This window comes from Crocodylus siamensis, chromosome 9, assembly GCF_052110815.1.
Source record: "Crocodylus siamensis isolate JL-2025a chromosome 9, ASM5211081v1, whole genome shotgun sequence".
In the NCBI taxonomy this organism is placed as follows: Eukaryota; Metazoa; Chordata; order Crocodylia; family Crocodylidae; genus Crocodylus; species Crocodylus siamensis.
The window spans coordinates 61,616,229-61,630,619 of record NC_143403.1 but is presented as its reverse complement, the minus strand read 5'-3'; the positions used below and the strand labels follow the sequence as shown (position 1 = coordinate 61,630,619).

The 14,391-nt window shown below is 43.8% G+C and overlaps 1 protein-coding gene across 11 annotated transcripts in view; it reads left to right on the top strand.

Annotated features, from left to right (window-relative positions):
• The window catches only part of FBRSL1 (fibrosin like 1), a 679,286-nt gene that overhangs the window by 661,283 nt on the left and 3,612 nt on the right, over positions 1-14,391 (top strand). For 9 of the 11 annotated variants that reach the window (XM_090062037.1, XM_090062033.1, XM_090062034.1 and 6 more), the window contains 7 exons: positions 858-929; positions 1,735-1,764; positions 2,549-2,620; positions 3,947-4,079; positions 8,222-8,305; positions 10,921-11,004; positions 12,004-12,238. In XM_090062037.1, the coding sequence (XP_089918163.1) occupies positions 858-929; positions 1,735-1,764; positions 2,549-2,620; positions 3,947-4,079; positions 8,222-8,305; positions 10,921-11,004; positions 12,004-12,238 (710 nt within the window). The remainder of the gene's footprint in view (positions 1-857; positions 930-1,734; positions 1,765-2,548; positions 2,621-3,946; positions 4,080-8,221; positions 8,306-10,920; positions 11,005-12,003; positions 12,239-14,391) is intronic. The other 2 variants (XM_090062042.1, XM_090062041.1) reach the window with 1 other exon arrangement.

Here is a 14,391-nt window from a genome sequence, read left to right as displayed (position 1 = left end):
AAGCAGGGCAACAGATTGGCTAGGGAAAGGGGATCAGGGTGGCAATGGGGAGTGAAGGTGTGGGGCTAATTTGTAGTATACCTGCCGAAAAGGTTAGATCTCACTGGTCTAGAGCACAGAAGAATTAAATGGCATCATGAAGCAGGACAGACTGGGATTCTGCACTCAGTTTTTAATCCCCATTGGGAAACAACAGAATAATCAAAGGAAATGAAGTTGGGCAAGTTACAAAAGAAGTTATTGGGCACCCTGTAGGATTTATCAGGTGGTTTTTAAAGCTCAGTCTCTGCTTAGCTGCTTTATTGGAAAATATCCACCCATTCATTTCAGCTTGTAGCAGTGTTGATGGGCTTTTGACATTTTAACTAAGGGGTCTACAGTGTCACTGTGCTAGGAAGTAGCATGGTCCCGGGCATCTGAACTGGGTACTGGGTAGCCTGGGTTCTATTCCTGTCTGTTGCCATTGGTGTGACACTGGGCACACCTGCGCCTCTTCTCTGGGCCTCCCTCCCATCCTTTGTGTAGTTAAACAAGCAGCTTCTGGGGGCAGGGCACTAACTGTCTCTAACTGTCCATTTGTACAGTGCCTAGTACAATGCATTCATGCTATCAATTGGGGCTTGGGTAGATGTGGCCCAGATATTACTACTACTGCTACTACTGTTACTAAATAATAACAGATGACGGTGATTAAATGGTGTTGGCTGCCAGTGAGAGATAACATTTAGCACTAATACAGCAATATGCATAGTCAAAGCACAGTACAAACATTGACTAATTAATGCCATTAACTTCAGCTAGAAAAGTTTTGTGCTGCAGAGTACAGCCATCACTTACGCTATTTTCTTACTTTGTAGACGTCAAACCCAATTGATGTAGCAGGCAGACCAGGCACAGTCCACCATACTCTCTTACAGAAGACTCCAGGGGTAAGCAGCCATATGTAATCTTTCTTTTACTGTGTCTTTAACGCCAATAAACAGCATGATTGCTCATAATAAAGGAAATACAATTTGAGCAAGAATTAGCCTTTCTCTTGGCTTGTTTTATCTAGCAAGGTGGTGATAACCTTTGCCAATTGAGTGCAAGAGGATTTACTGACTCGTGTGAACAAAATCAAGCCAAGTGGGGCAAGAAGCTCCTTGAATCTTGTTCTTCTTAGCCCTGATGAGACACGCTCCACTGCAGGACAGTCACTTGGTTCAGACAACCCTTGGCACTGTGGCTGCTGACTGACATGGGGGAACCCATGTGCCTTACCAGCAGCAGCAGTGCATTAGTTACACCAAACTCTGCAGCGTCTGTATAGATCAGGTGCTCCAGTGGGGCTTTTTTGGCACTTTTATCTAATAGCTGATTCAGTCAATCAGCTATTAGATAAAAGTGCCAAAAAGCCCCACTGGAACGCCTGATCTATACAAATGTTTGGCAAGGTGGGTGGAGCTAACGAGATGCCTCTTCTGGGCGTGTGCTGGGCCAAGTGCAGGGATGCACAGAGTTTAAAGTAAAGCACTTTGCGGGTGGGGGCATGTTACATCTGTAAGCAGCCTGTTCGGTTACTGTCATCCAACTGCTTTGCATGTCATAAAATCTCGTGCAAGAAATCGGTGCAAGAAATGAAAAAAGAAGTCTTAAAGCTTTTGGGGTTATCTCTGTCACAGAAGCCTTCTCCAGAATCATGTCCTTCTATAGGTTTAAGAAAGACTCTGATTATTGTTTCTTCTTCCTTCACAGGTGTCAGACCCCTATAGGCCTCCAGTAAGGGTGAGTAAAATTTGTGTTGGATTTTTTAACTGTTTAATCCATTTTGCATTTCACATGTTTTTGTAGCTGAACACTGAACGGAAAGTCTCAGGCTCATCCTTCACTTGAAGGAGCATTTAGGCCGTCTCTGTATTAATACCGTTTGGGATAAAACTCAAATCTTATTTTGCCTCAGTTTACCTATAGTATGTTTCCTGGTATAAGTTGACAGGCCTTGAATATAAAATGACTATGCAAGACATTACAGCCTTGTACTTCTAAGCACATTCAGGGTCATGGCTGCTCAACCTAATGACCAAAATAAGCATGTACTACTCTACACACTGCCTACCCAACACAGCCAATGCAGCTAAGAGTAAGCCGCCTACTTTCCTGGCTCAGGCATCACAAACAGAACAGGTGAAATCTGCTCTATTAAAGACATGTTAATACTCTTCATGTTTTTCACATTGGATTATGGGTGGCAATATACAAGTCCGAGACAACAGAGTCCAGAGTTGTTTTGCAGAGCAGTTCCACATGCTGGTGTCCGCATGCTCTGAGTCATAGCAAAACAAGGAAAATATCACGGTTTCCCTCTCCCCCCTTTTCCTTTAAATTCAGTTTAACTCATTTCAAAAGAAAAAGAAGAAATGGTTGGTCACCTCCTCTGCCAGCAGAGCGACTGGCCTCTTTCATTTCTCAACTGCCCGTTTTACAGAAAGGGAAATGAGCGGTTCTGTCAGAAGGCTTTGTGGATTGCGAGCACTTAAGTTAATGTACATTCTTATCCTTTCAATTGCAGAAGCCTGGGAAGTGGTGTGCAGTTCATGTACAGATTGCCTGGCAGATCTACCATCACCAGCAGAAGATAAAGGTAATGTGGCCAATTTATGGAATGAAGCCAAGTTTGCTGGTTTATTATAGGTTACATTCTAGTGACTAATGGCAGGAAGCACTTACTAGTGATGATGCTTCAGCTTGAGATGTGTAGATTAACTAAGACTTTCAATCTTTTAACATCTACTGTAGAAGCTGTTAAGTTTCTCTGAGGGAAAGGGAGTTTGGCTCAAGGATAGCAAAATAAGCAGGAGATTATGAAGTATGCTGCTAGAGGGAAATCTGAAGAGAGAAAAGGAGAGGATAATTTTGCCTGTGATCCAGCCTTGTAAAAGCCTGTGTGTTTGATACCATTTCTGGTCTACACCAGTACCTCCTGTGGATTATGCCATATCATCTGAATCAGAATTAAAAGACCGATATAGTGAAGAAGACTTTACAAACAGAGTTGGCAAATAGAATGAGAGTTACTGTGTTTGAGGTTCTTGGGTTTTTCCTTTGATATTATTGAGGCAGAAGGGAAGGATTTAAAGCTGAAGAGGTGATAGGAGCAGGTACACTGACTGCCATTACACCTCCACTTAAAACGGCAGCTACCACAGTGAAAACCATTTCTGTAGTGATTTTTTTCTTTCCCTGGCCCCCACAGCAGTTTTTGCCTTTTGTTAATAATGGGCATGAACTACTTTCACTAAAAGTCCTTTAATTAATGGCACCAAAACGGATCAATGTAAAATTCAAGAAGTAAAAATACCATGTTTATTCTGTATGGTTATAAGAAAGGCATATGTATTCACATAGGTGAAATTTCTGTGCATCCATTTGGCTTTTTGATCATAGCCATGTGCACTTCTTTAGCAGTAGTTGTTTCCCCTCAGTATCCCTCTTTTCTCCCTCCCCACTCTTCGTTTTGAGGTTACTCATTGTAAGAGAGGAACAGCCTATGAAGATCTGTCTCTGAGCTCAAAGCAAAAAAACATGCAACTGTCGGGCAATTCTTAAGGCTTGGTTCTGTCTGTTGCTTTCAGCCAGCAGAACGTTTTTTGTCAGGTCGAGACTGCAGACTGATCCTAGGGTGCTGTGCACTTAGTGTATCATGTTGCATGCTCCACTGTGTATGCTGTGGGGCTAAGAGCTCACTTCAGGCCTTATTCATGTGGATGAGGCAGGCAGCTGAGAGGCTGTGGAGTGAAATGGCTTTACAGATGCTGTCAGAGCATGACTGTGGTACATGACACTGCCATCATTCTTGCTAACTCTTCCTAGCAGTACTAAGCTGGAGTGAGCTTGCACTCTCTCTCTCTTCTCCCCCACCCCAAAGAAAGGAAATGCATAATCAGATTGTTCTTGTATCATCTGACAGCAAATGCAGCTGGATCCCCACAAGCTAGAGATAGGCGGTAAACTTGACCTGTTCAGCAGACCTCCTGCCCCTGGAGTGTTCCCAGGATTCCACTATCCACAAGACCTTGCCAGGCCTCTCTTTTCCACCACAGGTAAGGGGAGAATCATTGTTTATTGTAGAAATAATACACAGTCAACAGATTTCATGTTTTCCCTATTTTCCCCAATAATTAAAGTAGCTCAATGTTACTGCATAATGTTGTGAAAATATTGGAGAATATAGTTGACTGTGATTTTAAAACACAGATCTCCTGGTCATACTGTTTCCTGCTATTCCAGTTCAGAAGGCATAGGGGACTAAGCCACAACCCAACAGGTAGTGACAGGTAACACTGCAGTCTGATAGGAATTGGTTTACTGAACTTGGGTCTGTCCAGCTGACTTCTCATATACCTGACAGATCTTGCTGTGCAGGGCTGGTCTTTAAAAAAAAAAATTTTTTTAAATTACAATCGGTATTTCAAGTTTGGTTTCCTTATGCCAGACTTGATAAAAAAAAAACTTTAGCAACAGGCATAGAGAGTAGGAGAAATCAACATCCACTTTTTCCTAAAACATTTGATTTTGAAAAAAAAAGCAATTTAAAAAAGATCAAAATCATCCATTTCAAAAATTTCCAATGCGAAGCTGTTAAGGTCAAGCAAAAGAATTAATTAATGAGGTACCATTTACTAGGACCAGTTGTTTTCTGTGTAATGCTGGCTAATTTCACAGTGTGCAGTTACCAACATAAAATAATCCATATTGATCACTTGCCAGTGACCCTGCTGTTCACACTGTGGATCATTAAGTTTTCCAGCTGCACGCTAGTTAGTTTCTTTTGCTCCCAGGGCTCGCTCTTCCTCCAACCATCTTTTGATTCTATTTCTGTGTGGTGTTAGAGGCCAGTGTATCCTCAGAGATGAGTTGGGCCCAACGCTGGAACCAGTTCAAGACTGGTGCAGTCCTGGGACTGGGACCAACAATCAGCTGATTGTCAGTCTCAGCCCAGAGATCGCTCCTGTTCATATCAGTCTGCATGTGCCCAGCTTTCAACTTGCCAGTGAAGGGGAAGCCCAGGAATCGTGACAAGTAATATTGGTGCAATTGGGATCTGATGCAATCCCAAAATCATGCATCCTACCATAAACATGGTATGGCAGGAGGCACAAATGTGGGGATAAAGGGACCAGACCCCATTATGCCATTAAATGAACATGTGCCAGGGGCCTTAGAGGCACATAATTACCATATTTCCTTGACTATAGGACAAGGTCTTTTCCCCCAATCAACATGGGTAAAAGAAAACCCGTTTTAAATACTCATATGAAGCAGAAGGGGGGAGCAGGCAGTTGGCTGTGGCTCTGACTGCCCATCTGCCCAGGTTGAGGCCAGAGTCAGACCCACAGCAGCCTCCTGCCACTTTCACTTCTCTATAGCTTCTGCTCCCTGCCCACCCCCTTCCCTCCCCTTTACTGTCAGGTGCAGCTTTGCTCCAGCTCAGGCTGGGGACTTTCCAGAGTACACAGAAACTCCTTCCCAAGCCCAGTCAATCATCAGCACTGACGCTGCTGTATGGCCAGGCAAGGGCTGAGCTTCTATGTGCTGTGCTCTGGGACTGAGCAGCATCTGACAGTAAAGATGGGGGAAAGGCAGAGACTGGGATAGTAGGGGGGAGGGTCAGAGGTTGTGAGGAGCTAGGGATGGGGGGTGCAGTTAGCAGAGGGGGCCAGAAGGCTGTAGGGAGTACTAGTGAGTGGGGCAGAGGGCAAGGGGGAGCACCTGATTTCCCCACCACCACCAGTCACTGCCCTCCCTGCTGTATCAGTGGAGGTGGCAGGATTCATTAGATTATAAAACAAATTATGCATTTTGCATATATATAATTTAATTATTGGGGTTTTCTCTTATATTCAAGAAAATACAGTAACTAATTAGTAGGTTATTCCTTTTGGTGATAGTGTCACCTATGTACATTTGTGACTAATTTAATACATATGATCCTTTTCATCTGTGATACAGCCCTGTTGCAATTAATGAATAGCATGAATTCTTTCCAAAATATAAAAAGAAAATCATAGTCCAGCATCGACTTGAGAATCAAATGCAGGGTTTAGGTGGCTTTCAAGATCTACATCACAGGGAGCATTTATCTTTCTGCAGTGATCTACTGGAGTGATTTGTGACTTCACAGAAGAGCAATGTCAGTAAAACCTTTATACCACATGACCTACAAGCATTTATGCTGGCACTCAGATATTGTGGTGCTTGTGTCTTTCTGCATGTACTTAGACACGTTTATACACACAGCTAATATCCACAGACACTCTGATTACTTCAACTATGGGAGCCATTTTCTCCCTTAGTCATCTTCAGTTAAGTCAGTGTTGTTTTTTGAAGATACCTGTTTCACATTTGGTTTTGCTGCTTGGGACCATTTTGTAGCAGTTTGCAGTCACAGTCAGAAACAGACTTTTGAATTGAAGCCAGTGTCCAATTAGTGTCCTGAAGAATTTTTTTAAAGAAGCAAACATGGCCAAGAAATACATGCATCTCCAGTGATGGAAAGCGACAAGCTTCTCTTAACAAAAGCGAGAAGGGAAATAGTATGGAATAGATTTGTTAAAGAAGGCAAATTAATAGAATCTTTACCTCTACCAGAGATAAATAACTTTATAGCAACTAGTCTGCGAGTATATTAATCACAACAACCGTCACACAGTAAATCTAAGTAAAGGGTGCTATCAGAGAACAGCAGAGTGAACAAACATTGCAGCGGTAATATATAGATGAATAAATCTCTTACTCTGCAATCTGAGGCATTCTTTTCCCCTTATCAAACAAGCATGTAGTTGGCGTGAATCATTGGTTCTGCTGCGTTGCCTTGCTACTGTGGGAGACATAAGTTATCTTAGGGCCACCTGTCTTCAGGACGGATGTTCAGTTGCCCGGCAGACGTTATATTTAATAACTACCTGACAGGCCACAATGCTGCTCCTGGCTTTCTCTGGAGGATTTTTTATTATCAGCCCGTGTAGCTGAGTTTGTAAGCCGTCTCCTTTGAAGAAATCTCCCATCCGTTATACACCTTCTGAAATCTTAAAAGGATTAGAAAGATGACAGTCTCCATCCATCTTGAAGCAGTGGAGCAGTCAGAATGTTTATAGATAACTTCAGGTTTCGTTGCTGTGGTCTCTCTTAAGTTTCCTTAACTCATTTTCTGGCTGCTTAGGTTTGCAGTGCCCAGGTTGGTGAGAGACTTGCCTCTCTTGCTCTCTAGGGCTTTATAATCTGCTCACGTTCAGGACACTTTACTGTGTGTAGTGTTGACCCTCCATGCAGCATTTTCACTGAGAACGCACAGGTGCATCCAGGTCCAGGTTTGAACTGAACCATGCGCGCACTTAGGACGTGATGACTGCCCATGCTCGGGTAGCAATTTTTGCCGTGTAGGTTAAATCCTACCCACTGCCATCTCTTCCTTGTGTGACCCTTAGTGCCACATCCATCTGGTGCCATGTTAGATCAAATGCTGTTGATCTTATCTGCATGGGCTCCTTTTTATTCTAATTCTAGTGGAGGTTACCATTTTATACCCACAGAATACATTTCAATGAAAAAATACAGTGAACGGCTTTACACGGCTGGGTCAGTTTTGTATGCGACTCTAGCCCTGTCTCAAAGTGCTCCTTCTGGTGTTGCTCAGTGATTGAATGTCATTAGTTCAGACTAAAATGGGATGGGACTGCTTGTCTTGAACACGTATGCAATGGTCTTGCTTACTTTGGATGAGACTGCAGGTTATATTTACAGCACACTAGTGCCTAAAACTTTCCCACTGTTGGTACACAATTTCAGCTGCAACGGTGATTTAGTTCCAACCTAAAAATACAATGCAGTCACTGATTTCACTGGATCAGGTACACCTATGCCAGTGTGCTCTGTTACTGTGAATGACCCAGCACAGTTTAACCCTTACTTGTCTGTGAAATACATTGTAATAAATAACAATGCTGTCATATGGAGAAGAGACATTAAGTTCCCTGTTAGAGGTGTATTAACATATGATGCAAGATCTTACCCTTACCACTTGCCTTGCCTTTGTAAACTGCATTAACCTTGATTTACTGTACCAGCTTTCAGATGCTGCTCTTCCACTTGCGTCATGATTAAATGTCTTGTGCTTTCATATCTGCCTAATGTGCTGCATGGGTAGGAACCTCAGTAAAAAGGTATCACTACCTTATTCTCACAGGTGCTGCACATCCAGCCACCACTCCTTTTGGGCCTTCACCTCATCACAGCAGCTTCCTGCCTACTAGCCACTTGGCAGGTAAGTGTAAGTAGACCCTGCTTTCATATTTATTGTACTGTTTAAGTCACTCCCTGGCTTAACGATGTCTGAGATACCATAGTTATAGATGATAGAAGCTTATACCCTCTCAGGGAGGAGAAGCTCTTTAGGAAGCCTCTCTCCCAATTCCCCACATCACACCCTTCATTCCCATCTCCAAAGTAAAAACAACAGAATTAATACATTCCTCTATGGCGAGGGATGCATAGTCTCAGGACTTGGTGAATGAGAAGATGCTGTGCCCATCACGTACATCTTAGAGTGAGACCTCTGTACAGTTGAATGTGTGTGATGGGCTCAAGGGAACAATAGAAATTTGCTTCATTAGTTGCAGAAATCCATAGGAGGCTTATCAAATGGGATCTCAAACAATACATTGTTTAAAATGTGTTCATGCTACATCCCTTCCCACCTGTTAAGTTCCTGGCTGGGTTTTTTTTTTATTAGAGCTGGACAAATGATTCTTGGCAAATAACAATTCAGGAAGTTTTGCCTGCTCCCTATCTGGCTATAAGTAGACCTGGATTTCCTCATTCTGAACTGCTCACAGAATGATTTCTTCTTCAGCAAATTGCCCATGAGCAGTTCATTGTCAAAGTTCAAGCTGTGTTGGCTAATTTTTACAGCTACATTCACCCAATCCATGAACAGCACATGCAGTGTGACCTGGGTGAACTGCTTCTCACACAGACACTGATATTTATTTGTTTTCTTCACTTACCTTTCAGCATTCAATTAAAATTAATTCTCTCAGCAAACAAATCACTAGATTATTCAGTACCAAAGTGAATTAGTTTAAAAATTCTAATTTATGTGTGGAAAATTTTGTAGTGAATACCCAGCTTTGATATTGAGATTAGGAGCTTTAGAGCTGTTCAGAAGTGTGTGGTAGTTTATACTGTGAAAAAATGAATGCCCTGACTCGGGCATTACTTTCACATTAGCACAAGATGATAAACGGCCCCCTGAGGCTGTAGTCAGTGCCGCTCATGCATGAGCCACTGTTTCAGCAACTCATTGGGTACTCGCCCGTTCATCTGGCAGCTCCCACCACATGTCCAGGAGGGCATAGGGGGCATGTGTTCCTGGATCTGCATGGGGCGGGACGGGTCAGGGCTGCACCAAGCTCTTCCCAGTAGCAGTGGTGCTGGAAGGAGGGGTGGGGGGGGGGGTGGGGGGGGGGAGGGGGCTGCAGCAGCCCATAACCCCCAACCAGTGCTGCTGCTACCTACCCCAAGCGCAGCCCCACCCTGCTGAAAAGAGCCCAACCCATCCCATGCAGATCTGGGGATACATGCCCCTCTCCCCACTCCCATGCCCTCCCAGACAAGCGGCAGGAGCTGCTGGATGAGCAGGTGAGCGAGTGATGTGCAGTGGCAGGAGCTGCCCCTCCCCGTGCCTCCTAGACAACCCAACCCCTCCCCCAGCCCCACTCCTCCCTTACCACAGGGGGCCTTGATCTGCCCTGCCACAGCCCTTCCACCCCACCAGACTTACCAGCTGGATGCAGCTCTTCAAGCTGCCAGGCTGGCATCAGAAATCACATCAGTATCGGCCAGTATGTCTCCTTAAAAATCGGCTATTGGTGTCGGTCCCCAAAATCTGTATCTGCACCCCTAGTAGTTAGCTTGCCCCCACCCACATATTCTAACATTTCTCACAATGGTTACCACCTGTGCAGATGGTTTTCTGGCATTGTAACTAACAGCTCATCCAGCTGTACTCAGAGCCAATCAAAAAGACTGACACAGTGTTGGCCCCTTGTGTACACAATATTGCTACATCCAGTGGAGCTGTGGGGACTTTAGTGAAAACAGGTCCACTTGTACAGTTCTTGTAGGGGATGGATGTCTGTAGTGATTCACTTAGGAGTTTGTCTGTGCATTACATGACGGACACTACAGAGATGTATACAGAAGCAGTGGTGAAAAGGGACTGAGGGGTTTCAGGTTCTCATCCCACAACTGATATATTATTAACAACAAGAAAGAAAGTTAGCCCATATCAAACAGTGTTTTCAGACTTGGGTGACAACTCATGAAATGTCTGGCCTCCCACTCACTTAGTTATTAGTCCACGAGCTTTTCTTAGAACAGGGCTTCTGGGTTTTATCCAAGCCTTATTTTATATTAATGCCTCCCTACAGCACAACTTGGTACACAATCCAAATCAGACTCAGAAAGGGGCTGGAGAGAAGATCAGTGTACCAAGTCATCTTATGCCCTCAGGTTTTTCACAAGGCCTGCTCATGTCTGGTCACCATGAAATCACAATGGAAATCAGTTTGCAGCCTTTTGTGGATAGTGTTGCAGTTTAGGAGCTGCCACCGTAATTTCAGCTATTTGAAATTAATTTCTAGCTCCCTTCAGATTGGCATCCACAAGTTTATTACAGCACCTGTTTGTTGAGCGAGCACTGAATCCCTTCTCCATTTTTAACATGCTGGGAATTTTCTGTGCAAAGAACCTTGCAATGAAAAGGATCAGCTTAAAGTCTGGCCTAATCCTACTTGGACTCAGACCATTAGAAAGGGAAGGGGTGCATTTCATTCTCCAGCATTCTTGGCTAAATGCCTGCTAAATCCCTGTTTGCCTTTCCAGATCCATTTAGCAGGTCAAGCACCTTCAGCGGCCTTGGGAACTTAGGCAGCAATGCCTTTGGAGGATTAGGCAGTCATGCTCTGAGTAAGTACTGGCTGGGTTACTGCAGACAAACATCCCTTCCAAAAAAGCCACATGCTAATATTTACAGCAGCTGGTGGTAGTTTTTAAAAAGTTATTTCCTAACCTCCATTCTCCTATCTGAAAACACTGCACCTAAGATTTCCAGGTCTCTGCGGTGGGAGCTCTTCTGCACGTTGTACCTATCAATAGCCGTGCTTCTGTGTCTCTTCCCCGCTCAAGTTTGTTGCCTTGTGTGTTCTTAGAGGTGCCAGAGTTGCAGAAACTGAGCTCTGTTACCCTATGGGCGTGTAAAGTGACACCCTTCAACAGCGAAGATGCGCAGCAGAACAGCCATTGATACCTCTAAATCACTGGGCTGTGCAGATTTCCTCCCTGACCCCCATTGTCAGAATTGTACAATTTTAAAATCCATGTAGAGAATGATTTTCCATTAGCTGTAGGTGAGGCATGCTTGGCAAACACAGAGAGGAGAGCATGCACAGACATCTCATGCAAAGAGATGAGGATTGATGGAGAAAAATCAAGTGACTGGTTATTCAAGAAGGCCCACAGCCGAGCTCTACTCTTCCATGAAAAATGAAGTCTTGTTTTCTTAACAGAAAGATCCCTTGATCTTCACCGCAGGAGTTGATCCTTTGTAACTACCTGCAGCCACTTAATGGCAGTGATAGGAACTAACAAGTATAGTCTTTGAGCTGGATCCTATGGTGGAGGGGGAGGAGAAGAGAGAAATTCAGAGTCATCTCATTAAATGAATGGTCTCATTATGTTGCAGGACTTGTAATAAAAGCTTTCCCGATAAACCGTCTTAAAAGAGCGGCTGTGTCTTTCACCAGTTATCAGAGGTGGTTGAGCCCACCCCTCTACCCCAAATTCAGAAGTCTTGAAAAGATAGTTGTGGTTGTAATGGATGCTGGGCAGAATTTATTCAGGATAACTTCGTCTAAATACTTCTTAACTCTTCTTTCCCCCTGCCCCCGCCCCCCAACATTATTCTAGCTCACAACAACATATTTGCTCACAAAGAAGGTCCAAACCTGCAGAACTTTAACAATCCCCATGAGCCATGGAATAGGCTCCATCGAACCCCACCTTCCTTCCCGACACCTCCGCAGTGGCCCAAGCCAGGAGATTCTGAGCGAAGTTCCTCTGTAACAAACCACGAGAGAGACAGAGAACGGGAGCCAGAGAAGAGGGACCTTTCTCTGAGTAAAGACGACAGAGAAAAAGAGAGGTACGTGGCAAAGCACCCTTTGTTTTACCCATGTTTTTCTCCCCTTTATCTTCAAGTTCTCTCCCAGTGCCCTTGATTTTTGGTTTGATCAGAGTCAAAAGGTTGTCTCTGAAGTGGCTGTCACTCCAGTCACAGCTGCCATGCGGGTAGAAATAAACACGTATTCAGCCAGTTCGTCCTTCCCCTCAGCTAAGCCATGTGTCATGTAGACAGCATCATGCAGACATCTCTAAGAGACAGGCACAATGAATAAGAACTGCCATGAGCAAAACCATTTTTGTGCATTGAAATCATGAGGTATGCTAGAGTTTGTATGTCTGACACAAACTACTGTTGGATAGATATGACCAAGTACCATATTTTGTTGCATACCACACACACCCACATAAAACATCCACCTTGTTTTTGAAAGGCAGAATGTAGAAAACAAGGTCTTTTTCTAGAATCCTGGCTGACTTTGAAAGTCAGACCATAATTCATATGGTCTCACTTATCGTGTAAGTCTTCCTGGGGAAAAAAAAGTGTGTCCAGGTATTGTGGCATCTGGGTGAGGAACTCTCTGGTACGGCAGGACAGCAACATGGCTGGTCTACTGGTTCTACTGTAGGTATTTTTTAATCAAAGCCACAAGCTTCATCAAGATCCTTGACTAGGAAGCAGTTCACTCACCCTCTTCAGCCAAATGCTGCTGCCTCACCAGCGGCCGAGAGTGTTGACACTAGACTCTGCCAGTGCTGTTTGCAGCCTTAGGGAGAAGTGGCATCTTGGCAGCCATGCGTCATAGTTCCTGCTTCCCTGCTAAGGATATGCACCCCAATCTTGGATGCCTGATTTTAGGGGGGGAGTGCATGTGGTATGTGAGTAAGGGTGATAGCTTACACGCCTCATTTTTCCTGCTCAAAGAAACTGTTCTCATGCTGCAAGCTAATCTCACTCCCATGTATAAAGCATTTCCTCTCAAAACTACCAAGGTATTAACAATAAAAATCTGTTGCTGAAAAAAACCCAGAAGAAAAGAGACTGTGTGGGATTCCCTATTAAACCTTGCTGATCTGGTGCTACAGAAATGTTAATGCATAAACTAAGAGGGGAACAAAGAGTCATTAATTTTAGCTCCATTAGGAACAGGTCCATTTGGCCAGGATTCAGAAGTGGCAGTAAGTAGAGCCACAGAAAGTAATTTTCAAGCTGCTAGAGAGAAATTCTACAATGGAAAAGAAATTTTCAAAACAAAAACAAACAAGTATCTCTCCAATCATGAGGCGGGCAAAGAGAACTTGACAATTAATTTCACTTCAACAAGAATGAAACACAAAATACGTTAGGTTGACAGACCACAGATACCACGTTAAAAAAAAATCTTTAGATTCCAAACTTCACCTTAATATTTCACCTGTGCTTCAGGTACTGCAGGAGCTTCCAGATTTTTAACTTTGATCTTGAAGCCCTTTAGTTTATCTGCAAGAAGCTACTTCTTTTTTGTCTTGGCAGTGGATACCAGCCAGCTGCAGCTAGTTGTGTAGGCCTGGATAGGTGGTGGAAGAACATCTCACAAAAGGTCTTCCACCACCACCATTTGTTTCACATAGAGCCTAGGTTTGTTACCTGCCTTGGCAGACACTGCAAGGGCTCTCTTTTGACCTGTGCCATTTTCAGACCACAAGAGTTGTCAGTACTGCAGATGACAAATCTGGCCTTACCAGCCTGAACTTGGTTTCACCTAATGACTTTTAAGATTAAGATCTTGCCCTGGGTGTCTGTAGTAATATATTTATGCTAAGGTAACCTGTGGTAGACTAACCTCCAATAGTTGGTTTTCATTTACCAAAGGAAGAGAATGTACAGAGACATGGTTAGCACCAAGTAGCTCTCTCAAAGCTTTGCTTCCCAGAAACTTGCTTGTGTGTCCAGGCCCCGAGTGTCCACAGAGGTTTAATGCACTTCCAGTAAAGACTGAAAATTCACACCTTTTAGTTAACTCAACCTACATTTTCCTGAGTGCCCCCATAAAACACGGTCTTAAATCAGCTTCACTGATCTACAAGGGTCTAAAAGTCTTCAATGAACCAGTGTCAAGGGGTAGCCAAATTTAGAGTGCTGATAAATAATCACAGCACTCCACCAAGATGCTAGTGTGCTAGTCCCTCTGCACA